The sequence below is a fragment of the Haliotis asinina genome, chromosome 7 (genome assembly GCF_037392515.1).
Source record: "Haliotis asinina isolate JCU_RB_2024 chromosome 7, JCU_Hal_asi_v2, whole genome shotgun sequence".
NCBI classification, from domain to species: Eukaryota; Metazoa; Mollusca; class Gastropoda; order Lepetellida; family Haliotidae; genus Haliotis; species Haliotis asinina.
This window is the reverse complement of record NC_090286.1, coordinates 40,528,631-40,555,612: the sequence shown is the minus strand read 5'-3', so window position 1 is coordinate 40,555,612 and position 26,982 is coordinate 40,528,631. Positions and strand designations below refer to the sequence as shown.

The 26,982-nt window shown below is 41.9% G+C and overlaps 1 protein-coding gene across 1 annotated transcript; it reads right to left on the bottom strand.

Annotated features, from left to right (window-relative positions):
* Window positions 1–118: 118 nt before the first annotated feature.
* Window positions 119–20,240, bottom strand: LOC137292211 (peroxidasin-like). The gene is made up of 13 exons (XM_067823779.1): window positions 20,087–20,240; window positions 14,143–14,266; window positions 11,943–12,064; window positions 10,892–11,071; window positions 9,802–9,859; window positions 8,877–8,971; window positions 5,653–5,760; window positions 4,787–4,876; window positions 3,621–4,085; window positions 2,189–2,387; window positions 1,705–1,874; window positions 849–951; window positions 119–239 (listed from the first exon to the last, which is right to left on the bottom strand). The coding sequence occupies exons 1-13, from the start codon at window positions 20,136–20,138 to the stop codon at window positions 179–181; spliced, it is 1,827 nt and encodes a 608-aa protein (XP_067679880.1). The 5' UTR covers window positions 20,139–20,240; the 3' UTR covers window positions 119–178.
* Between the last annotated feature and the right edge of the window lie 6,742 nt (window positions 20,241–26,982).

The window sequence follows — 26,982 nt, the reverse complement described above, 5'->3', positions numbered from 1 at the left end:
GCGGTGGGTAGCTTAGTCTTCAAAACGTTCTCCCGTCACGCTGAAGACCCGGGTTCTATTCCCCACACTAGGTACAGTGTTTGACGTCCATATAAAAGACAACAATACGCAAACAATATTGCATAGCATAATTATTTTATGCATTTCATGAACACAAGTAGTATTTGATGTTTTGGGGTCACTCTTTCCATTTCGTAAGGTCGATAGCTGGCAGATTTCGGCATGACGTCGCGGCGTTGCTGGAAGAAGATATTGTGACCATTGTTATTATGTTCCTTGTCTATTGTGTACAGAAAAACCTCAGGCCGCCATGCTGTCGTTTGTCAACAGCCTAGTGGTTAAAGCGTTCCCTCTTCACGCCGAAGATCCGGATTCGATTCCCCACATGTGTACAATGTGTGAAGCCCAATTTGACATTCCCCGCCAAAACGAAGTAAACGATAATTACTCACTAATTTATTTGTCAACATAGCCACGTACAACTATTTCTAGATATTTAATGAAAACAGGCGTTTCGTTTGTTGATATACGACGCAATGAGCCATATTTTAGCTGGTGCTGGGTAGACATTCTATCTGGGGTCTACATGGTGTATAGGCATGTACTCGAGAATGTATATTGTATTATCATATAACAAACGGTTGATGGCATGTGTAGGAGTTCATCGGGGCGACACAAAACAACGTGCGCCCCCTATATGCCTCCCCGAAATAATAAACAAACAAACAAAAAAACAACCGAGGCATAAACAAGGCAAAACAAAAAAAAAACGGCATCAAAATGAACAAAAACAAAAAAACTTTTTTAAATGCTGGAATGCTAGTTAAAACGTGTGCATTCATACTTACCCTCTTCTTGGAAGTTTAAAGACGTCTTTTTGAATTCTTCTGATTCGACTGTTATCACACATCACCCGTGCTAAGGTCACTTTCCGAATCTCCGTTAACTGCTCTGAAACGGAGGGTGAGTGAGTGAGTGGGCAATCAATAGTCCAGTAACACCACATAACTTGAAACGCGGGCTTCACATAACGCACCTCTGTTAGGAATCGAACCCTTCAACCAGCACGGTATACCCTGTAGCTAGTAAAATGACAGGGTTTTACAATGACTGCATTAAGAGTGAAGATCACCCACGGCATATTTTAATATTTTCAAACAAGTTTTGGTAGTTTGTACTTAACTGAACATAACGATATTGCGCATATGTTACATGGGGAGGTGATACAAATGGAGATACTTTAGTCCGTCTTTTATTATTTACGGGTTTTCTTTTATAGAGAATCGAAACCGAGCCTTCGGGATAACGAGCGAACGTTTTTACCACTGGGCTACCAGACGGTCCATTTGGACACTAGACATGAGGGCAGACGAAAGCTTTAATCCATTCTTTTAACAAGACAACAGCTTCAAGCAACCCCATTCCCAACTTCATGCGCTCTGGCGTGAGTGGCATTAGGGTAGCCTAGTGGTTAAGGCCGTCCTTCGTCACCCTGAAGACCCTTGTTCGATTCCCACATGGCAGCAATGTGTGAAGTCCAATTCTGGTGTCCCCGGTCGGAATATTGGTAACACCGGTGTAAACTAAACTCACTCATTTAAGTTAGTGACGTATGCTTTCTATCCATAGTATAGAACTATGGCGATTCTGACTTTCTCTACAGGGGGACAATAACAGCTGCTACAGAGACTCAGTGCTTCTTACCATCAGTAAATCCAAGGGTTCTATTTTCTGTCTGGTACCAGAATCGATCTCCTACCCGCAAGTTGTAGAACTGTTTCGCCAATATATAACCAAATGTTGGTCCAACCATAGCATCTTTCAGATGTGCTTCGTCCATTCCACCAAGAAACAGGTCAATATCACCAACGTTACTGCAATAAACAAAATGAAAGAATCACGAACAAATACTTTCTAATTCTATAGCAGATAATGATGTAACTGCATAACAAGACGCTTTTCATAACCGACTCATACACTGCGTGTGTGAGTTTATCTTATTGCAATATTCCAGCAATATAACGATGGGGGGATTTGCTTCATCAAAGCTATGTAGGGAATAGAACCCGGGCCTTCGGCGTGACAAGTGAATGCTTGAACCACCAGGCTACCCCACCGACCCTTGGTATTGCTGGAAAAGTGGTGTAAAACGTAACTCACCTACTCATGTAGATTTATGAAGACTTACTCGTAAAGGCCAAGTGCACAGAGAGGCGGTCCTGGCTTTCCGATAACTGAAGCGTGTTCCTTGATTTCCTCTGACCACTTCCTGAGAAAGTCCATGTAGGGTGGAAGTCCGTGGTCTCGACCTCTCTGGATATTCAGTGCTACAAGGTCAAGGCTCTTCCCCTGAGTCTTCGTGTTTTCAAACAAGTTATCGGTTACACCTGTGAAACGAAATGTGAGTCATTAAGATGGCGTCAACATAGTGTCTTGCCTTCGTTACACTTGGAAACATTAAATAATGAAAATAAATAATACAATTTACCCATAATGTTTCATGAACAGAGGCATGCTTAAATCAACATGTACAATACTTTCTCAATTGATTCTCTGTTTTACACATACGCGTACACTGTTTTGACTTCTGTTCAGAAACATCATCCACATACTGAATTTAATAAACACGGTATCTCCACATTAAATGGGTGTTCATGCCATAGGCAGTTACCTCCCCTACGAGTTCATTTACCCTGAACACCAGTGGCATTTTGTACCAGACTATTCTGTGTCTCAATTTCTTCAATTTCGTTTAGAAGTTTTGAAGTTCAATAAAGGCAAAATGTTATGGATAAGAAATTCTGTAATTCCCTGACTGGTCGGTTTCGAGACAGATTCATGTACCGTTGAATCTGTATTGAAGTGTCACGAAAGTTGGTATCCCTAAAAGACCCGTGAAGATTCGGGGTAGAATAGGCCTTCAGCAACCCATGTTTGCCACAAAAAGCGACTATGCTTGTCGTAAGAAGCGACTAACGGGATCGGCTGGTCAGACTCGCTGACAAACTCACTCACTATCCCTAAAGATGTTATTATATTTCTCCCTTTGTTTACTGGAACAAAATTTTGAACAGATATTATTCAAATTTTATTATTTTTCATTAAAAATTAATAGAAGAGCCTACAAAATTATGTCAGTGCCTAAGACTCAAAAACTGAATTGTCACAGGCAAGTACAAGTATAGACAGAATTTGAAATTAATGAAATTCCTGTGGAACAACCCATAAACCTCACGTTGGTTTTTTACAGAACTAATGCAAATACATAACAACGGATGTCCGATGTGGAATGATTAGTGGACACAACAATGTTTAATACGTATATGAAATATGCTTATAACCGAACAAAGGATTCTTCAACTAACTGTCACTGAAGTGAGATTCCAAAAGAAAGTTCGTGAAATATATAAAGAGACGGCGAGGTACCTCGTGTTAGTGTTGTGTGGACTGTTGGCTAGCTCCGTCGTTTAACACAACACTGGTCCCTCGGGGTCCATGGGTCGATGTACCCTCGACATCCCTAACCCTAACCCTTCGAGCTCAGGGAACATAAGCAAACACTGAGCTCTAAAGTGTAACCTTGATGCGGAACATTGCTATGACTTGATTCCCTCACTCACCTTCCGCAAAATGTGTATCTGCCTTTTGACTCGAGTCCCGGAGAAGCCCCAGCAGGACGTGATCATATCCCTCGGTAACATAAGAAGGGTCCATGTACAAGTTGCGTATGTCCATACGATTATTGTTCTTCACGCGGTAGTGATTGGCAATCTGGGAGTGACCAAACCTGAATGCGGCAGTGGCGAAACTGTTGAATATTCCGGGATTAACGCTGTCGTCGTAGCTGTGGTTACCAAAGACGTCGAAGTATTCGTATATCAATGGTCCCAGGACCTTCCTCAGCCAGTTATCGTAGGTTATGTGTTGCATGGCAGCTATTACTATCTTTCTGGCTTCCTGAAATATTTTCTCGTCGTCCCACCCAGGATTGATGCGGCGCAGTTCGGTAGCCAGGCGGTTGTGTTCCCTCACCCACAAGGTGTGCATGGCAACCAGCCCGGGGAACACATTAACGCGGAAGTCACCTAAAATGTGAAATGTACGTGGTTTAAGTATCTGCTCTTGAAAAAAAGCAGTGGAGTAACCTGTTGGTCAAAACGACCGCTCATCACGCTGTAGGTCCGGGTCCTATTCTCCACATGGGCTCTAAGTGTAAAACCACTTCTGGCGCCTCCGCTGTGATATTGCGGGAATGTATATAATAAGTGTAGTAAGACTATACTCGATCACCTAATGCACAACAAATACGCCATACAGCTGAACTGAAAACTTGGTACTTGTTGAGGATTTGCATTGAGCTCTACTGCCAACAAACACGTGTTTATTGTGATTATGCGAGTAATTATCACTGGATCAGTCCACTGTGAGTATAAATGTCGCCTAAAGTGGTTACACCCAGTATTGTGGTGTCAGATCAGGACTTGAGTATAGTCTGTGATTACCACCTGTATCCTATCACAAAAGGGACGCAACTCCACATCGTGGGCTCCTGTTTCTTCCACCATACGCTACGGGTTTCCAGTGTCTGTTTCTTCCTTAGGCTTTGTGTGGATTACACCAACAATTAAATGGAACAAGCAATCAATTCTCTCGGCCATTTCAGCTCCGATCACAATGGTGTCCCAAACAAGGAATGTTTTAAGTCTCTTTTATCAATTAAATCAATAAAAAGCAAAGTCTTTGAGGCTGTGCTATCGACTCTTGAAGGGAATGGTAACCCTCTTACCTGCATTGTAGCAAGAATGGCCGTTTTTCTTGACGCAAAAGGTTTTGTCAGATATAGGTAGCATATTGCCCTCAGATGTTGCCAGTAACCCTGACAAAGAGATGCCAATTAATTAGTGGAGCGGTAGAGTATCCTATTGGTTGAAGGGTTCGATCGTCTCGCCGAAGACCCGGGTTCTATCCCCCACATGATTTACAATGTGTGAAGCCCATTTCTTCAAGCGGCGTAAAACTAACCCACTCACTCACTCACACATATACACCACATACACTACTACTGATTCTGTCAAAAGGCATCGCAATTCATGCATAAGCATGATTAAAGCCCTTGACATTTTTCACCTCGCTTATTGGATCTGTCTGTATTTGGCAATGATTTTTAACTCCTTGGGGGAGAATTCAAACCCAAATGCCTCTAAAGGCCAATATTGCAGTTTCATCCTACCGGGTACCCGCGACAGAACAGAGCACATTATGAAACAAGTCACGCTTCAGGTGTGACAACAACTATGCTACATATGCTTCAGTGCGGGACATGTTCGAATCCTAGACACTCCGACGAAAAGGCAAACTGGGTTCATCATCCAAGGTCTCTGCTACCAACGTTGTGTAACAGCCTGAATGGCGACATGAGGGCTGTTGTCAGATACATTCACCATCACCACAGACAAAGACATTAATTGTAGGGCCACACTTATATTTATAGTGTATGAATATTCAGATTACTAGTATATCTTTTACCTATAAAAGACGATAAAGGGATTCCTTACGTATTGAAACAGACATACACAGTTGTAATAGTAAAAACATCACATTGATAGCGTTACAACGAGACATAGGTGTGAACAGTGTTATGACGTTACATGCCTCCAGCGCCGGTCCGTAGATTCGCACATTCTTCTGTGGAGCTACCGTAGACGTTGCTGGCGTCGATGTAGGAGGTGAGAACGTTCAGCTGCTCGCGTCGACATCCCTCTGGAAGTATAGCGTACACGTTACTCACAATCAAGTCGTTCCCGTTTGGCACACTTGGACAGTGGGGTAGCCTAGTGGTTAAAGCGTTCGCTCGTCACGCCGAAGACCCGTGTTCTATTCCCCATATGGGTGCACTGTGTGAAGCCCATATCTGGTGTTCAAACCGTGATATTGATGGAATATTGTTAAGAGAGATGTAAAATGTTACACATTTGGCACATTGCTGACAGTGTAACTAACGATCGAGTAAAAGCAACTATTTTGGCCTAGAAACTTCTTTTTTTTTCATTTTGTTTATTTTAAGCTCTTTTTTTTTATTTTGGCTTCTTCTGTAATAAACTGACGTAGGCTGATGCCCATGCCTTCATTTTTATTCGATACTTTCTTTTCCTCGATGGCTACTTACGGCTTAACTCGAAAAATGAAAACTTGAAAAAGGTAAATGATATTTCTATCGTTTGAGGGACGAATGAGATAGAAATTACTTTCTCCTAGCGTAGGGGAATATAACAAAGGGGTGTAATTCATTTGTAGGTGATAATGAGAGTATATAAGGCGCATTGTATTTGAATTATCATTCTCGCTTGTCGTGCACCACGTACACATTGCGTCATGGATACTTAAAAAAATGGTTCCGATATTGTGCTTTAACCTATTCTAAATGTTTCAGGTCAACGTATGGCTCGGCGTTATGTGAGCATAACAGGCTCGTTGCTGTTGCAGAGGCTCGTCGCCGTCGAAGTGGCTTGTCGCCACTTTTGAGGCTTGTCGCCATTATGTGAGAGGCTTGTCGCCATTTTGTGAGAGGCTTGTCGCCTTTTTTGAGAGGCTTGTCGCCGTTTTGCCATGCAGATGGTCACCAGTGTCTGAGAGCCAAGTCGCCTACTCGTATTTTTTTGTAGACATATGCACTCTTTTTTTCCACGCAATAAAGGCGGTGGTGCACAGCATAGTCATCCAGTGTGTATTATGTTATTTGTTGTATAGTGTTGGAGGGGCTAGGAGAATTGTCGAAAAACTAACGATTTTTTTTCCAGTCGATGCCAAATATTGTAAACGTTTGATAACGATAAAACCAGTTAGAGATATATATATTCATTATTTGGATATATGGAGATAATCACATTTATTTATCCATCTGATATTTATGACTGAACACCAGTACTCTTTTGGACATTTTATATATTTTTATATACATCCAAATACGTAATACATCACTAGGTAGTTGTATCCTTATGTGAATCTACACAAGGTGTTTAAAATGTAAGTAATTGGTTTTCTTCCCAACGTTGTCATCGGGTAAACGAATGGTTGACAGCGTGAGCATACATCTACACAGTCAGGGACGATGACACACAATCGTCAAGCCCCACATTGTAACCGTACAGTTGTCACCTAGTGTGCGAAATTGCCACTGGCTCGCTAGAACGTGGTTAGTCAAAATTAAGTTTGGTCAGTACATCTACACACTCGCTGACGGATTGACTAGCAGAATTTGGAAACTATTTGTCCAAATTGTTCATTCTTCCGACAAGCATGGGGTAGGAGGGACTTGTTGTATCCTGTTTCATGTATTGTTGGAATGATACAACACTGAAGCCTGTCACAATACACTTGTTTAAATGTCATGCGTTGCGCCCGTAAACATATGTCATGTTCGGAGGCTTGGACAGTTCGGTGGAATTGCAATTCGCACCGAAGAGTTGTGTCCCTTGAACGGAGTAGGAACATATCTCATGTTTCTAGATCCATAACCGTGTTCTTGTATTTCAGTCAACGACCTGCATCACCAAGAGAGTTTCTCCCAAATGAAATAATGTGACGTGACAATGGTAATCGTGGTGATCTCCCTCACTCCTCACAAGGTTTTGTTGTTTAACGCCACATGGCGATATGTAAATAATCGAGTCTGAACCAGATAATCTAGTGATCAACATCACGAGCATACGCATTTGAGATACGATGACCCGTCATGTCATGTTATGACGTGTCAACCCGCAGAGCGCTAGTAAAATTGACATCATAAGAGTCGACCTATGCAGTGTCACCATCTGTTCACGTTGGTTGCCTCTGACGACAGTCATGGTGTTCTGAAGACCAGTTCCAACGCGGATTATTGGGCTTAATGATTGACGCGTGTTTGATTATATGTGTCGGACGAATGACTACATATATACACTATTGATTTCACTGTAGACGTGACAGGTAACGGCTTACGGTGGCCATTATAATTGATCAGAACAGCTGTATACAAGCTGCAGTGACCTAAATACTAATTTTTCGCATCACTAAACCCTGGTTAATAGAAACCATACGACAACCCTGAGAGCTGGATATAGGGGAATAATTATGTATAACATAACGCTCAATTATGTCACTGGAAATGGGCACATGACGCATGAGAGGTGTATGGTGGCATATTTGTTCTCGTTATTGAAATGTGTCCTGCCACTTTCTGGCTTCTCCCTTCGCGTGGTAACGAATGTATAAGCGACACAGTGGGAATGTCGGCAGCAAAATATAGTTCGACGTAAGATAGAGATCTAACCCGGGTGTCAAATATCTGTCGATATTGAGTTTTATGCCGCTTTTAACAATATTCCTGGAATATCACGGCGGGGAACACCAGAAATGGGCTTCACATATTGCATCCATGTGGGGAATCGAACCCGGGCCTTCAGCGTGGCAGGCGAACCCTTTAGCCACAAGGCTCTCCCACCGCTCCCACAACAAAATGAGCATGTATTCAGTGTATGTATTTGAGCTTGCTCTGAAGATTTGTTGCTATAAAGATGCTGGCTAGAATTGATCTTCAAGCACTTACTATATTGTTTGATGCGGTTGCCCACTGGCGGGTGTTACCGACCGCTAAGATGCGATCCGTTTTATTGAGTGGTGGGGCGATGGGGTAGCCTGGTTGTTAAAGCGTTCGCCCGTCACGCCGAAGGCCCGGGTTCGATTCCCCTTATAGGTGCAATCTGTGAAGCTCAAGCTGGTATACCCCTCAGTGATGTTGCTAGAATATTGCTAAAAGTGGCGTAAAACCATACTTATTCACTGTTTTATGGGATAATCACCGGTGCTTCCGATTTATATTCATCAATGATTGTTCTTACCTGATGTAGGGTGAGCTGGCAAAGATCGGCTGAAGCCCATGCACTTTACAAACTTGCGATCACCTGTTGGTATTTGAATTGGGAAGCAGGGACCGCTGAAAACAAGAGTGAAGTACATATACTTCCAACCTTATAGCCTTGTTGTGAACCCGTGAACGTCCCGGGGTAGAATAGGCATTCAGCAACCCATGCTTGACATAAAAGGCGAGTCAGCTTGTCGTAAGAGGCGACCAGGTGGTCTGGCTCGCTGACTTGGTTGATTGATACATGTCATCGGTTCCCAACTGCGCAGATCGATGCTCATGTTGTTGATCACTGGATTGTCTGGTCCAGACTCGATTATTTACAGATCGCCGCCATATAGCTGGAATATGGCTGAGTGCGGCGTAAAACTAAACTCACTCACTCACTTGATGTAACTTTTTGAAAGTATGCGCTCGTCACGCCGGGTTCGATTCCCCTCTTGGATATAATGTGTAGAGCACGTTTCTGGTGTCCCCCGCCTTGATGCTGAAATATTGCTAAAAGCGGTATAAAACTACACTCTCGGGGGAACACACCAGAAATAGAGGATACCAGAAATAGGCTTCATACATTATGCCCAACTGCCTAAAATTGTCACAACCATATTTACCAATGTTAGGCTACACTCAACTCTCGAAAAATCACCCTGTTAAGAAATAATTGACCATTTCTGTGTGGAAGCTATAACAAGAGATGAAAATTGATATTATCTGGACAATATATAATCAAACCAGTGACGCTCGTCACTATGGATTAATGTTGTCATTAAGAACAAAAGTGATGTTTTAGTTTCTAGTGCGAGTGTATGAAAGCAGTGTCTTCTCGGGCTGTTATCTTCTATTGATGGAGGCGAACATCGCTCTCCACTTTGAGTTGATGCTGGAGGTATCGCCTCACTTACTTAGTGTCGAAGTCGGGGTGTAGTCCATCCTCGTCCATCTCAGCGCAGCACTCAGAAGCTGGAAGAAAACACACAGTCGTCACATCAAGACTCGTTCGAGGCGGTAGGGTAGTCCAGTGGTTATAGACGCCTGAGACCCGAGATCGATTCCAAGCGTTCGTACAATGTGTGAAACCCATAACTGGTGTCCCCAGCAGTGATATTGTTGACGTATTTCTACAAGCGGCGTAAAACCACACTCACTCACTGACTACAGTGACAACAAAAGTTACATCAAGTGAGTGAGTGGGTGAGTTTAGTTTTACGCCACACTCAGCAATATTCCAGCTATATGGTGGGGGTCTGTAAATAATCGAGTCTGGATCAGACAATCCGGTGATTAACAACATGAGCATCGATCTGCGCAATTGGGAACCGATGACATATGTCAACCAAGTCAGCGAGTCTGACCACCCGATCCCGTTAGTCGGCTCTTACGACAAGCTGAGTCGCCTTTTATGGCAAACATAATTACATCAAGACCACATTGACCGAATACAGGGACAGTACTTGAACAAGCGCGCAAACTTCCAAACTGTGCGCTGGGGTAGCCTGGTGGTTAAAGCGTCACGACGAAGACCCGGGTTCGAGTCCCTATATGGATGCAATGTGCGAAACCCATTTCTGGTGTCCACCACAATGATATTGCTGGAATATTGCTACAAGCGGCGTAAAACCAATCTCACTCACTCACTCACTCCGAACTTGGCACCGGGCAGGAACACAAATGTGCATCAAGATATAGTGAGTGAGTGAGTTTAGTTGTACGCCGCACTCAGCAATATTCCAGCTATATGGCGGCGGTCTGTAAATAATCGAGTCTGGACCAGACAATCCAGTGATCAACAACATGAGCATCGATCTGCGCAGTTGGGAACCGATGACATGTGTCAATCAATCAAGTCAGCGAGCCTGACCACCCGATCCCGTTAGTCGCCTCTTACGACAAGCATATTGGCCTTTTATGGCAAGCATGAGTTGCTGAAGGCCTATTCTACCCCGAGACCTTCACGGGTCTAGAGGGGATGAAGACAAGGAAGAGAGATATCACCTCCAGTCCCGGGCGTCCCCGTGATGTCGTGGTCCAAGAACTGCCCCCACTGCATGACCATCTGGGAGAAGGGCCTGTCCTCTGTGGCCTTGCTGTCAAAGGGGAAGCAGTCCACGCTGACCTTCCTGGCGCTTGGGAGAAGACCATCATCCTTACCATGTACGCGGGGTTTGGCGTGGTCTAAAAAAATGATCAATGTTGTTTTGCGTCGCTATGAGCGATATTGTAATTGTTAGTAAATAATCGAAACTTGGCAAAGGAAACGGTGAATACAAGCATGAGAAACGTTCCACACCAGTAAATATGCAATTAGCGGAGTTATTGTGAAAATAATTAAAGAATTCAGATGGATTGCTGGGGATCAATTCTATTTATTTCTGTTCATGTGAACCAAACTCGGGCGGACGCAGATGACTCCTGGTTAGAATTGGTCTTTATAAATGAGTGAGTTCAGTTTTACGCGGCACTCAGCAATATTCCAGCTACATGGCGGTGGTCTGTAAATAATCGAGCTTGAAACAGACAATCCAGTGATCAACAGTATGACCATCGATCTGCGCAATCCGGAACCGATGACATTTGTCAACCAAGTCAGCGAATGTGGCCACCTAGCCCTCGCCTCTTACGACAGGCATGGTGTACTGAAAAGTTACACATCCAGTGAAAATCACATTTTAAAAAATTATTTTCCCATCCGACCACTCTCGGTTGGAATTATAGATGAGAAACTCATAAAAATCTAATGGGTGTCCTAACGGAACTCAGGGGCGGTGAGGTAGCCAAGTGAGCAAGGCGTTCGCCAGTCACTCCGAAGATCCCGGTTCGATTCCCACACGGTCACAATGTGTAAATCCCATCTCTGGTATCTCCCGCCGTGTTATTGCTGGAATATTGTATTGCTAAAAGTGGTGAAAAACTAAACTCACACGCTCACCCTGAAGGTACATTCTGACTTTGATGATGCACAATCGCGGTCGTAATGTAAGGGTAAAGATACTTACACCAACATTAAAATCTATTTTAGATTAATATGTGCATAACACAGCTGTACCGTCGTCATATGCTGGGTCAAGAATCCTTCTCATCTCTTGTAGAGGTGCTCCCCAACCCGGATGTTTGAGGTTGTTACAGACACCGTCCAGAGGTCGGTAGACGAACGTGTCCTTGCAATCTCTGAAAGTTGATGATAACTGTTATATCTTAAGATCAGAAAGGGGGAAAAAAAACATACAAAGGGAAGTAACTCTAGCCTTTGCAGCCCTAGAAAGCGTGCTCTCTAAAGAATGCCACCACATAAATGTCATAAAACAGTATTTATCTCAATTTATGGAAGTGTTAGTGTATATCATCCTCGATATCTCCAGGGTATACGTTCCGATAAGTCTCCACTGTACCCTGGATGCATCTACGGCTACGAGGGGTACGAGACGCCATCCGGCTTGCGGGAATGACACGAGTAGTTACGAATGGGCTAAGCCCGATAAATTTATTACCTCCCTCGGCTGGCTTTTTATCAAATCAGATGTGTACGCTGGGAAGTTGAGCGAACCAATCACAACACATTTTCGCTTTTTAAATTATCTAACCGATTAAACTTTGCAACACGAACCATGCACAAATTCTCTGAATGAGGCAGAAGGAGTTTTTGCATGATATTTTTTTAAATTTTCGGACCTATCAATGTGTCCGTATGATTTCTTCTAAATCCGAGTCGCACTGCGAACAAGCCTTCGCAGTTGCAACCGCTATCTTCATTGACATATTCAAGTTCAGCTGTAACGGCGGCTTAGCTGACTGGCTGATTGTGAGAATGCGAGCCAGCAAAGGGAGGTAATAAAATGTTCGCAGATGCATCCAGGGTATAGTGGAGACTTATCGGAACGTGTACTCTGGAGATATCGAGGATGGTGTATATGTGCTGAGCTAATTTCAAGACATGTAAGTTCATGTTTATTTCCTGCTATTTTATGTACATTGCTAAAATTATTTATCGCACATTTCTGTTGTTCTTGCGGTCAATCGCTCGCACTCCCTCGCGCACATAAGCGTGGCACACTGTCAGGATATCGTAAAGTCAAGAAACTAGAACAATACAAGAAGAAGATTACCGTCCTCATATTCTTGAAAGGACTAAGATTCGACTCTAGCAATAGGGGCGGTGGGGTAGCCTAGTGGTTACAGTGTTCATCACACCGAAGACCAGGGTTTCGGGCACAAATGGGTACAATGTGTGAAACCCGTTTCTGGTGTCCCCAACCGTGGTATTGCTGGGATATCACTTAAAGCAACGTAAAATCATGCTCACTCACTCGTGACAACCATCAGCTAGACTGCAATGAGTGACAATGTTGGATTAGAACTGGTTTGGGATAACATCGCTTTAAACAGTATATAAGTTTATTACCCACGTGGTACGTCGTAAAGGGGTTTCACAACATAGTGTTATCACACATGTGTCATAACACCTACGAGTGATTTGATTGTTTTGTACGCGAAGTCTGACCTTACCGGTACTGCTTTCATCACACACTCCGTTCATATATATATATATTTCTTGGGTGTGTGGTTACAAGTATTATTTTCAATCCTATAATCACTCAAGGTTCTGTAATAAAATCGAAAATAAAACAATCTAAATAAGTAAACAAATACGTCGTAGTAGGTTTGTCGTAAGTGTAAACAAACACGGCGTCGTCCGTAAACGTTAACACGGGCTTGTATTACCGAAAATAATACACCCTGCTTCCTACAAGTGTACGCTGATATCCGTATGGTAGGCTTATACGTGCTTTCCTTATTTGTATATGGATATCAGTGTACGTTTGTGTGACCCAGGGCGTATTTTTTCCCATGTGCAAGTTAGATCTAATGATTTTGTAAAAATTGTTGGAAGAGAATTGTCTCTGCCATGCCTCACGTGGTTGACGAAAACAGTTATAATATTGACTAACATTTATACAAAATCAAGACAGAGGCGGATCATAAACGTAGACGTGTTTGGTCTACTGAAGAGAAGCAGCAACACAAAGCAAATGGCGGCGCTTTCGACACTTGAACCTACGACTAGCAAGTATCTGTGGGTCAGTATTGTAGTGACATCATCAAGTTTGTATGAAATAAATGTGAGCACTCATATTATAAATTACATTATGATTCTACCCATTCACATAGAATATTTTTGAAAATATTAAAGTAAGATAGATGCTACCTTCCATATTCTATGACAAGCAAACATTTCTGAATTAACATACGTGGTTGTTCTCAGACTCAAGCGGGCCCGCTCCCTCGCCAGAATGCCGGCCATCTTGCTTCCCTTCTGGAACTGGCGTGCACCATCCGACACCCCTTCCAGTTCTCTCTGCAGGTCATCTCTATCTGTCAGGTGAATCACATCCGTAACACTGTCTTACCCATACGTACTATATATTTACAGGCGTAAGACTGTCTAGACCATATCTACTACGTACCTACAGCTCTAACACTGTCTGGGCCATATCTACTTCGTACTTACAGCTCTAACACTGTCTGGACCATATCTACTTCGTACTTACAGCTCTAACACTATCTGGACCATATCTACTACGTACTTACAGCTCTATCACTGTCTGGACCATATCTACTTCGTACTTACAGCTCTAACACTGTCTGGACCATATCTACTACGTACTTACAGCTCTAACACTGTCTAGACCATATCTACTTCGTACTTACAGCTCTAACACTGTCTAGACCATATCTACTTCGTACTTACAGCTCTATCACTGTCTGGACCATATCTACTTCGTACTTACAGCTCTAACACTGTCTAGACCATATCTACTACGTACTTACAGCTCTAACACTGTCTGGGCCATATCTACTTCGTACTTACACCTCTAACACTGTCTGGACCATATCTACTACGTACTTACAGCTCTAACACTGTCTGGGCCATATCTACTTCATACTTACAGCTCTAACACTGTCTGGACCATATCTACTTCGTACTTACAGCTGTAACACTGTCTGGACCATATCTACTACGTACTTACAGCTCTAACACTGTCTAGACCATATCTACTTCGTACTTACAGCTCTAACACTGTCTGGACCATATCTACTACGTACTTACAGCTCTAACACTGTCTGGACCATATCTACTTCGTACTTACAGCTCTAACACTGTCTGGACCATATCTACTTCGTACTTACAGCTCTAACACTGTCTGGACCATATCTACTACGTACTTACAGCTCTATCACTGTCTGGACCATATCTACTACGTACTTACAGCTCTAACACTGTCTGGACCATATCTACTACGTACTTACAGCTCTAACACTGTCTGGACCATATCTACTTCGTACTTACAGCTGTAACACTATCTGGACCATATCTACTACGTACTTACAGCTGTAACACTGTCTAGACCATATCTACTACGTACTTACAGCTCTAACACTGTCTGGGCCATATCTACTTCGTACTTACAGCTCTAACACTGTCTGGGCCATATCTACTACGTACTTACAGCTCTAACACTGTCTGGACCATATCTACTACGTACTTACAGCTCTAACACTGTCTGGGCCATATCTACTACGTACTTACAGCTGTAACACTGTCTGGGCCATATCTACTTCGTACTTACAGCTCTAACACTGTCTGGACCATATCTACTACGTACTTACAGCTCTAACACTGTCTGGACCATATCTACTACGTACTTACAGCTCTAACACTGTCTGGACCATATCTACTACGTACTTACAGCTCTAACACTGTCTGGACCATATCTACTACGTACTTACAGCTCTAACACTGTCTGGACCATATCTACTACGTACTTACAGCTCTAACACTGTCTGGACCATATCTACTTCGTACTTACAGCTCTAACACTGTCTGGACCATATCTACTACGTACTTACAGCTCTAACACTGTCTGGGCCATATCTACTTCGTACTTACAGCTCTAACACTGTCTGGACCATATCTACTACGTACTTACAGCTCTAACACTGTCTGGGCCATATCTACTTCGTACTTACACCTCTAACACTATCTGGACCATATCTACTTCGTACTTACAGCTGTAGCACTATCTGGACCATATCTACTACGTAGTTACAGCTGTAACACTATCTGGACCATATCTACTTCGTACTTACAGCTGTAACACTATCTGGACCATATCTACTTCGTACTTACAGCTGTAACACTATCTGGACCATATCTACTTCGTACTTACACCTCTAACACTATCTGGACCATATCTACTTCGTACTTACACCTCTAACACTATCTGGACCATATCTACTTCGTACTTACACCTCTAACACTATCTGGACCATATCTACTTCGTACTTACAGCTGTAACACTATCTGGACCATATCTACTTCGTACTTACACCTCTAGCACTATCTGGACCATATCTACTTCGTACTTACAGCTGTAACGCTATCTGGACCATATCTACTTCGTACTTACAGCTCTAACACTATCTGGACCATATCTACTTCGTACTTACAGCTGTAACACTATCTGGGCCATATCTACTTCGTACTTACAGCTCTAACACTATCTGGACCATATCTACTTCGTACTTACAGCTGTAACACTATCTGGACCATATCTTCTACGTAGTTACAGCTGTAACACTATCTGGACCATATCTACAACGTAGTTACACTGTCTGGACCATATCTACTTCGTACTTACAGCTGTAACACTATCTGGACCATATCTACTACGTAGTTACACTGTCTGGACCATATCTACTACGTACTTACAGCTGTAACACTGTCTGGACCATATCTACTTCGTACTTACAGCTCTAACACTGTCTGGGCCATATCTACTACGTACTTACAGCTGTAACACTGTCTGGGCCATATCTACTTCGTACTTACAGCTCTAACACTGTCTGGACCATATCTACTACGTACTTACAGCTCTAACACTGTCTGGACCATATCTACTACGTACTTACAGCTCTAACACTGTCTGGACCATATCTACTACGTACTTACAGCTCTATCACTGTCTGGACCATATCTACTACGTACTTACAGCTCTAACACTGTCTGGACCATATCTACTACGTACTTACAGCTCTAACACTGTCTGGACCATATCTACTTCGTACTTACAGCTCTAACACTGTCTGGACCATATCTACTACGTACTTACAGCTCTAACACTGTCTGGGCCATATCTACTTCGTACTTACAGCTCTAACACTGTCTGGACCATATCTACTACGTACTTACAGCTCTAACACTGTCTGGGCCATATCTACTTCGTACTTACACCTCTAACACTATCTGGACCATATCTACTTCGTACTTACAGCTGTAACACTATCTGGACCATATCTACTTCGTACTTACAGCTGTAACACTATCTGGGCCATATCTACTTCGTACTTACAGCTCTAACACTATCTGGACCATATCTACTTCGTACTTACAGCTCTAACACTATCTGGACCATATCTACTACGTAGTTACACTGTCTGGACCATATCTACTTCGTACTTACAGCTGTAACACTATCTGGACCATATCTACTACGTAGTTACACTGTCTGGACCATATCTACTACGTACTTACAGCTGTAACACTGTCTGGACCATATCTACTTCGTACTTACAGCTCTAACACTGTCTGGGCCATATCTACTACGTACTTACAGCTGTAACACTGTCTGGGCCATATCTACTTCGTACTTACAGCTCTAACACTGTCTGGACCATATCTACTACGTACTTACAGCTCTAACACTGTCTGGACCATATCTACTACGTACTTACAGCTCTAACACTGTCTGGACCATATCTACTACGTACTTACAGCTCTATCACTGTCTGGACCATATCTACTACGTACTTACAGCTCTAACACTGTCTGGACCATATCTACTACGTACTTACAGCTCTAACACTGTCTGGACCATATCTACTTCGTACTTACAGCTCTAACACTGTCTGGACCATATCTACTACGTACTTACAGCTCTAACACTGTCTGGGCCATATCTACTTCGTACTTACAGCTCTAACACTGTCTGGACCATATCTACTACGTACTTACAGCTCTAACACTGTCTGGGCCATATCTACTTCGTACTTACACCTCTAACACTATCTGGACCATATCTACTTCGTACTTACAGCTGTAACACTATCTGGACCATATCTACTTCGTACTTACAGCTGTAACACTATCTGGACCATATCTACTTCGTACTTACAGCTGTAACACTATCTGGACCATATCTACTTCGTACTTACAGCTGTAACACTATCTGGACCATATCTACTTCGTACTTACAGCTGTAACACTATCTGGACCATATCTACAACGTAGTTACAGCTGTAACACTATCTGGACCATATCTACTACGTAGTTACAGCTGTAACACTATCTGGACCATATCTACTTCGTACTTACAGCTGTAACACTACCTGGGCCCTACGTACTATATCTCCGAACACATTATCAACTTTCACTTCCTGATATACCTACCTCTGTAAAGAGGGGCGCATTAATTTGTTGACGCATTTTAGGCAGTGTCTTTGAAGGCGCATTAATTTTTTGACGCGTTAATTTCTTGATTTTACAGTAGTTACAGCTGTAACACTTCCTTGTCCATACGTACTAACTTATATAGTTACAGCTATAACACTCGTCTCCATACGTACTATGTAGTTACAGAGGTAACACTGCCTTGTCCATGCGTACTATATAGTTACAGAGGTAACACTGTCTTGTCCATGCGTACTATGTAGTTACAGAGGTAACACTGCCTTGTCCATGCGTACTATATAGTTACAGAGATAACACTGCCCTGTCCATGCGTACTATATAGTTACAGAGGTAACACTGCCTTGTCCACGCGTACTATACAGAGTTTTCTTCCGAGGATCCCTGTCTGCTAACGTATACATCGAAAGAAAGCAAAGTGGTCGTCAGTTTTGTCATAGGTAAAGAACCCCAGTCTTATTCACACAAACAGACATGTTAACAACAGACGTCGAAACCTTCTGCCATAGACTCTCAAAGCTCATGGGATGATCGATGAGGCACGTAGCCGGTGTAAAAATGGGACCTAAGACCAGTCAGGGCGTAAAGTCTGAGTCTCCTCATGCCTCGAAGTTCGAATTAAAGGGATATATCAACTGATACTGACATAATTTCCAGCATCTAAAATCATGACTCGGGTGTACCAATCGATTTGATTGGGAACTGAACACAAACAGTGATCCTTGCACACCGTTACTAAGAAATAGACAGGAGCAGAATGGCTGGAGAAGAATTCCGGGTAACATTTATACATTCGAGAAGTCAACAGGCGGACACTCTTACTGACAGTACCTTATTTGGTTGACAAGGCTGCCAACATGTAATCACAGACTACCGGTTGTAAAAGGCAAAAGGCTTAATATAGACATAGAAACTGGAAGATGGACAAATTGAATGCATCAAGTTACAGGTGGCGAATTTTATTCGAATATTGTTATATCGTGCACAGCTATTGGTGATACTCCTTACCTTCTTTAGTGATAAACTTCACATTGAAAAAATAATTAGGTTCATGAAATCTGATCATGAAATGTTTTTTCCATAGATTAGTAATGTTGTTTTCTTAAAGGAGCAGAAAATTAAAACGAATCGAATCGCTAAGGTGATCAGACCATTGTCTAAGCTTTGAAGACAGGCAAGCGACAGCTACCATAGCTCTGTGGAACAACCTGACAATATCTGCAAAGTCTATGGTAAAAAGTATGGGCAACTCCTATAAAGTACCATCTTTTTTATGTTTATAGTTGTAATTTCGTTTTGTTTCCAAGGCGTCAAGTGAAATACACCACAATTATTACATCCTGTGATTGGGTTTATAGAATAAATGCTACGAAGAGTTTAGAATAGAGCAAACATTGTGTAACTACCCGCTAAACAATACTAAAATCAAAGAACAAATATTTTCTTTCATAAATATTGGAACTACCTTCAAACAGTGTTTCGGGTCTGAAAACATTTAGCGTTAATAGTCACACAAGGAGAACTGATGCTAATGTAAACCACAAAGCGACATTGATATAACGCCAAATGGCAGTTGTCAACAGGTGCGTAACACAATCGATTGAATGGGCTCCTTGTACGCTGCATTATACAGTTAATAACTAGTAAGAATAATCTAAGCAACTTACCCGTGGCCTCCGCGAGCCATAGCGCACTACACATCAACAGAATCAAAAGCATTTTAAGTCTCCCCTGTTTGTACGTGTGTCACGTCAGGACCTGCACTAATGGGCGATGTAGGCATTACCCACTTATATAGAGCCAGATGATACAGGCTAGAGTCACAGATGTGTCCAGGATGAAGAAGTTTCGATCATATTTCCCCATATCAACGCAGCTGATTGCAGGACTAAGACATTGGTATATACGCAGTAGATAGTATTACGTTTTTACTTGAACATGTAATTACATTTCCACTTTTTTTAACAAACTGACGTGATGTGTTTGTAATTCACCTTGGGGTCATTTAACCAGAAGCATTTTACCTGTATGCAGATATTTCAGTGTGTTTGTAATTCTTTGATGAAGTGGGGAAGCGGAGGAGCCTTGTCGTTAAAGCGTTCGTTCGTCATTCCCAAAACCTAGGTTCGATTCTCCACATGGACACATTGTGTGAAGCCCATTCTGGTGTCCCCAGGAATAATGCCATGTTTTTAGTACATCTTGCGGTTACATCTTGAATCTGGATAATGTCATGGTGACAGTGAATGAAGCAATAATACTGATCGATGAAACTGTTTCTATGTACTCTAGATTCAGTGACAGATTCTTCTCATAACGAACTGTGAAATTTCAGCATTCTTTAGAATAGCATTTACAGCCAGTATCGACGTGTTTGTTCATATAACTCTGTAGCTGCTGATCAGTTCATAACGGTTAGTAGTTTCTCCTCACTTACAGCCTTTCAGTGGGTTCAGGGTAATCGATATCACACACATTCAGGTAGGGAGTTAATACATACATCAAATAACACATCTAATAAGGAAGTAAGGCAAAGTTGTATAGCAAGAAAGGCTGTGCGGAAAGTTCAAATGGCCCTGCGGAGACCAGGGTCCTGTTTCACAAAGCTCTCGTAAGCCTAAGATCTCGTAACCTTTCTTGTAGCACTCGTACATCCTATACTGTAACATGGCCGTCTTAGCGCTAAGACGGTCGTAACTCAATGTTGCAATATCAGAGATACAAGAGTTGTAGCTCTGCGATTGTTTTGTGAACGAGGTCCGCTATGTTTCTCTTTGATGCGTGTGTACTATATTGGGAAAATGGTTTACCGACATTAAATGTTGACTCGATCTGATAAAATGTGCAGTGACTGCAAAACGATGGCGACTCTTATTTAATGCCAACTACGCGTTTGCGTTTGAATCTTGTACTTAGGTAAGGTTCATGGTTCCACAGAATATGGGTTCGAACACACGTGGAGCATGTCCCACAGTCCTCCAAGAATACACTGGCACGTCGATACATAACTCACGTACTGTTCAAAACGGGACTCAGTTCATCCACCCAACTCATATAGGCGTGTACCAAGCTGATTCTATCGTGTAAGCCTAATAGGTTGCAAAGCTAATTAGGTAGTATTTAGCCCAATCGTTTTATGATACTCGAAGTGTTATCGTTTGACGTTTGATGATTTTAATAACCAAAATATTGTTATCTTAACATAGAGGAGTCTTCCATTAATTAAGAGAGAGTACTCATTTGATTGAAATGTGACTTCCTTATATGCAAATATGTTTTGACATCTTTTGACGTATGTTGTCTGCATGGATACAGTACCATATATTGAGTATTTCTTGGTGTTTCCTAAATGAAACAATAAACAAATGGTAAATATACAAAGAAGGTCGACTGAAGAAATACTTGCACATATCAGTTATGCTTCATCTATAATAATGATTGCTACAAATCATAGAGGGATTACCAGTTTTTAAATTGTTTCAATAACGTGTTTGTAAACAATTTTGGCAAGAGTTAGAAGAAGACGTTTTTAGCTAACATCATGTGTAGGCCTGGGGTTTTTTCATAATGGTAGCTACTCCGCTATAACATACATCCTATACTTTCCATACTATCGACATTCATAGACGCAATTATTGTCATGATGATGAAGTATAGTATGTGAGTATTCTCCCCACCACCTATAATTCTATGTGCAAATGTCAAAATGGCATGGCCCCACCATATCTTGCTAATATGCCAGTAGACTACATTCCTATAAAACTATTCGATGTCAAAACCTGAATCTTCTGAACTGACCAAAATATAATTTTATTAGCTATGATATTGCAGGAGTATTTAAAAGAGTGGCATAAAACCACACTCACTCACTACTGGAAACTGATGATCCTGAAGCATGTTACTGGATCACCAACAATCACAGTATCAGTTCCGTACCATTTGTTGAAGCAAGCATTAGTTTTTCAGAAGTAGCCTGTTTTCAGGGCATGCTGCTATAAGATCTTCCACACAACTTTGTTGGTTTTATGTTATTATTTATCTGTGATAATACCTAAATGGTTGTGTATATATCTCTGTTTCTGTTACTGTATATGTGTACATAGTTGAATGTTTTTATATTGTACATAACGTATCAGGGTGACAATAAATTAATTCCTGACTTTCATCCAAACTGTTAACAAAGTCAGTATGGAACAGTATGGAAGGTTATTCAGTCCAAACATGAAGATAAGCTTTGGTACCATTTTGGAAAATGTTGCATTGGGAAAAGTATTTACCACAGAACTGCTGGTGATACAGTTTGAAACCTTCTGATTTTTTCATAATTTTATTTTGGTGAAACAAAGGCATAGTACATATTCTCATTATTTATTTAAGTGAGTGAGTTTAGTTTTACGCCGCACTCAGCAATATTCCAGCTATATGGCGGCGGTCTGTAAATAATCGAGTCTGGACCAGACAATCCAGTGATCAACAACATGAACATCGATCTGCGCAATTGGGATAGAGAGGCTTTGACACGATTTTGTGTCGTTGAAAGGTTGATGTTGCCACTTGATTCTTTTCAGTTGAGGATTGGGTTTCAAATGCAGTAATGTAATTCATCAAAACACTTGTGAAGTGTAAACATTTTGAACTGAACAACGGGACATAAATCTCGCCTGAACGTCAGTAAGTCATCACTGTCGGGCTAGTCGTCATGTTGAGAAGTCTTCACAAACAAGAAGATAATAGGGAGCACTGAATTAGGAGCGGCACACACAACAGAAGCCGAGTGTGGATAACAAGGAACTATAAGTCTCAAACAGTTGAGCTTGATGTTCTTCATCGGAAGAAGAGTTACTTTAAATAATACGGTGACGCTTGGCGCAGGATGCCAGTGACGCCTGCTCATCTCGACTCGGAATTCCCACTTGTCGAGACTGGACGTTTATGTTGAAGATTCCATCGGAAATTGGCCTGAAAACACATTGCCTCAGATGAAGACAATTTCAAGTCTATTGTGTTCACACTGTGCGAAGTGCCTCTGACGCCTACATGAGAAACCACGGTAGGCATGGCAGTGGCAATACAACACGTTTTGTGCGGAAGGACGCTAGTGAATGCGGCTGACAGTGATTATTGTATTTACAGAGTGTCTTCTTCTTCTCCTACTTCTTCCATAACGAAATATAAGATATTGATAGACCTCACCACCCGTAGCCTGTGGTTTGTAATCGTGAGGGATAACACCACTGTTTAATGACTGCAACGGATATACACGAGCACCGCTCATCTTTAGATGTTTTGTGTTCGAAACTCCCTGTGCGCTTCGCATATCGTATGCTCGCTGTGGCTATTGTATGCAGTCTATGGGCCTGGGAACAATATGTGTGAAATACCACAGGATATTTGCAACCTACCTTGCGGACTTAGCTTTTGATCAGCATATTATTATTATTGACGATTTGAACAAGGTATCTCACACCTTTGGTGACGTCACGTCAATCACACACTGCATGATGTTGACCTATATACGAAATGTATGTGATCCAGGTGAGACGCACGCGTTGCCCAGGGAGGTTATGACTCCTATACTAATGTGTGCAAGCGACGTCGAGACAAACCCCGGGCCTGTAACCTTACAAGATCTCAACAACATTAAAGAAGCAATCCTCGCAGAGCTACGAAATGTCAAATCTGAGCTAGGCAATGATGTTCACTACCTAAGGACGGAAGTGAAAAACATCGGAACTAAGTATGAAACCCCAGAAAAATCAGTGTCGGAACTGAAATCAGACCTCAACAAAATTGAAGCTGAGAATCATATAATACACTCCGACGTCGATGCGGTTGATGAGAAAGTGGATTACATCAATGACAGACTCTCACAAATTGACGCAGAACTCGATAAACACGAATCGTTTAGCCGACGAGATAACATTATTATCTACGGTATCGATGAGTGAGTTTAGTTTTACGCCGCACTCAGCAATATTACAGTTATATGGCGGCGGTCTGTAAATAATCGAGTCTGGACCAGACAATCCAGTGATCAACAACATGTGCATCGATCTGCTCAATTGGGAACCGATGACATGTGTCAACCAAGTCAGCGAGCCTGACCACCCGATCCCGTTAGTCGACTCTTACGACAAGCTGAGTCGCCTTTTATGGCAAGCATGGGTTGCTGAAGGCCTATTCTACCCCGGGACCTTCACGGGTCACGGTATCGATGAAGATGAAGGGGAAAAATCTATTTCTTGTAAAGAAAAAAATATCAATATACTTAATGATAACGCAACACTCAAAACGTGGCAACCGTCTGATGTTGTGCGTGCCCACCGTCTCGGTATGAAGAAGCCTGGTAGTGATAGACCACGCCCAGCTGGTAAACTGGTACTCTCCGGGGACAAGGTACGTACACTGGTAGTCAGAGAAACATTCAAGTCAAATGGACTTGGGATTGAAAGTGATCTAACTACGCGCCAACGCCAACAACTGCAAGCCCTGAAAGGAAAGGGAAAATTCGGTTTCTTCCAGAATGGCAAGCTTGTTACGATGCCGTGTAGGTCGGCTGATCATCATGGAACTACACCAAATACAGGAGACCGAGTGCCGGACAGAAATAAAACTAAGTCGCGCCCTGTGAAATAGGACAATGGCCATGGCCCGGATCCTTTCCCACAAGGAACTTCTGATGTGAGCACCGGTGAAAATCACGCCCACAGTGTTGTTGACAGAGGCACGGTGTCCTTCTTAAGTTGGAATGTTGGCGGTCTCCTTAGCAAAATAAAAGATGTTGACTTTTTATTTTATATTAGTAAATTTGACATTATATGCCTCGTTGAGACATTTGTCGAAGACATTGCAGGGAACAATTGGCTACATGGATATGATGTTTTCTACTGTCCTGCAGTTAAGTTATCGAACTACGGACGTTTATCAGGTGGCATATGTCTGTGTGTACGTCAAACACTGGGTACTTTCTACGATGTTATACGATCAGATGGAGACAATATCATTGGTCTCTCCATATGTAAAGACTTATTTAAAATTGACAAAAATGTAAATTTGTTATGGACCTATATCCCACCACCGGGTTCACCATACTATAACCATGCAACCACTAAGTGTAATATTGTAAAAGTAGAAGAATTTTTGGTAGATAATAGTGATGTGTTTTCAAACTCATATACATGTAAATTAATCTGTGGTGATATGAACGCGAGCACAGGTGAGAGAAATAACCCTGATATAGCCAATCATGACGATACCCTCAGGCGCACTACCCCTTTCCCTGACGAGGAGGATGACCTTGTTGAGTGAGTGAGTTTAGTTTTACGCCGCTTTTTAGCAATATTCCAGCAATATCACGGCGGGGGACACCAGAAAATGGGCTTCACACATTGTACCCATATGGGGAATCGAACCCGGGTCTTCGGCGTGACGAGCGAACGCTTTAACCATTAGGCTACCCCACCGCCCCGACCCTGTTGAGGATCGCACATCACAGGATAGAGTTGTTAATACTTTGGGTAAAATGCTATGCTCTTATACTTTACATCGTAAATGGACGTGTCTATGGTGACACAAATGGGGATTTACTTATTGTAGCCAGCATGGCTCCAGTGTAAATGATTATTTTTTAAGCTCACCTGATTTCTTTCAGTTCATCGATATGTTCAGTATCGGCGATCGATCTGATTCTGATCACTCTCCACTAGAATTGATGTGGAAATTTCCAAATATGGGTAATAGGTGTAATAATGAGTCAGTCAAGGATCCAACGGCATCAGAGAAAATAATATGGAACCATTCGTACTCTAATATGTTTCTTGAAAATCTGAGATATAGGATTGCGGAAAACAAAGAAATACTCCTAAAAGAAATTGATAATGATATTGAAAATGCAATTAGTCACTTTGTGGTCATCGTATTAGACTCTGCTAGCTGCATGAAAAAGCCAAGCCGACATAGTTTACAAACTGTTAGTCAAAAACCAGTAAATCTAGAATGTAGACAAGCGAAACACTGTGGCAAACAGAAAAACATATTGTAAACAAAGAAATCATTATAAACTTTATTGTAGAAAATATAAATCTATCTCATGTAGGAAATTACTAGACAGGTTGCATAGAAGCATTAATAGTCATTCTAGTTTTTGGAAACAAATAAGATTTTTACAAAACAAACCAAAACAGAAGAATTTTATAACGAGAACAGAATGGCTTTACCACTTTAAAAATGTTTTTGCAATAACAATGTTTTTTCTCCTCACTTAGATGATGAAAAATGAAATCTTTTCAGATCAGTTCACAGATATTGATGCATTTATTCTAAATTCTAAAATTAGTGACTGAACATGAAATTGCATCATCTATAAACAAGTTAAAAAGCGGAAAATCTGCCGGTCCCGATCAAGTGCTGATAGAGATACTTAAATGTTCCCAATTTGATATAATGCCATTTCTCTATAAATGTTTCAACAAACTCTTTGATAATCAAATATTTCCAAGGAGTTGGTCATGTTCAGAAATAGTCCCTTTACATAAAAAAGGCGATCCGAGAGACCCTGACAACT

Excerpts from the sequence above, each read along its gene's own strand:
- LOC137292211 (XM_067823779.1), bottom strand. The coding sequence starts at position 20,138 with ATGCTTTTGATTCTGTTGATGTGTAGTGCGCTATGGCTCGCGGAGGCC. Across the intron at positions 12,065-14,142 it reads TTGAGTCTGAGAACAACCAC|AGATTGCAAGGACACGTTCG; the intron begins GTATGTTAATTC and ends ATCAACTTTCAG. Across the intron at positions 8,972-9,801 it reads CACCCCGACTTCGACACTAA|CGGTCCCTGCTTCCCAATTC; the intron begins GTAAGTGAGGCG and ends TCTTGTTTTCAG.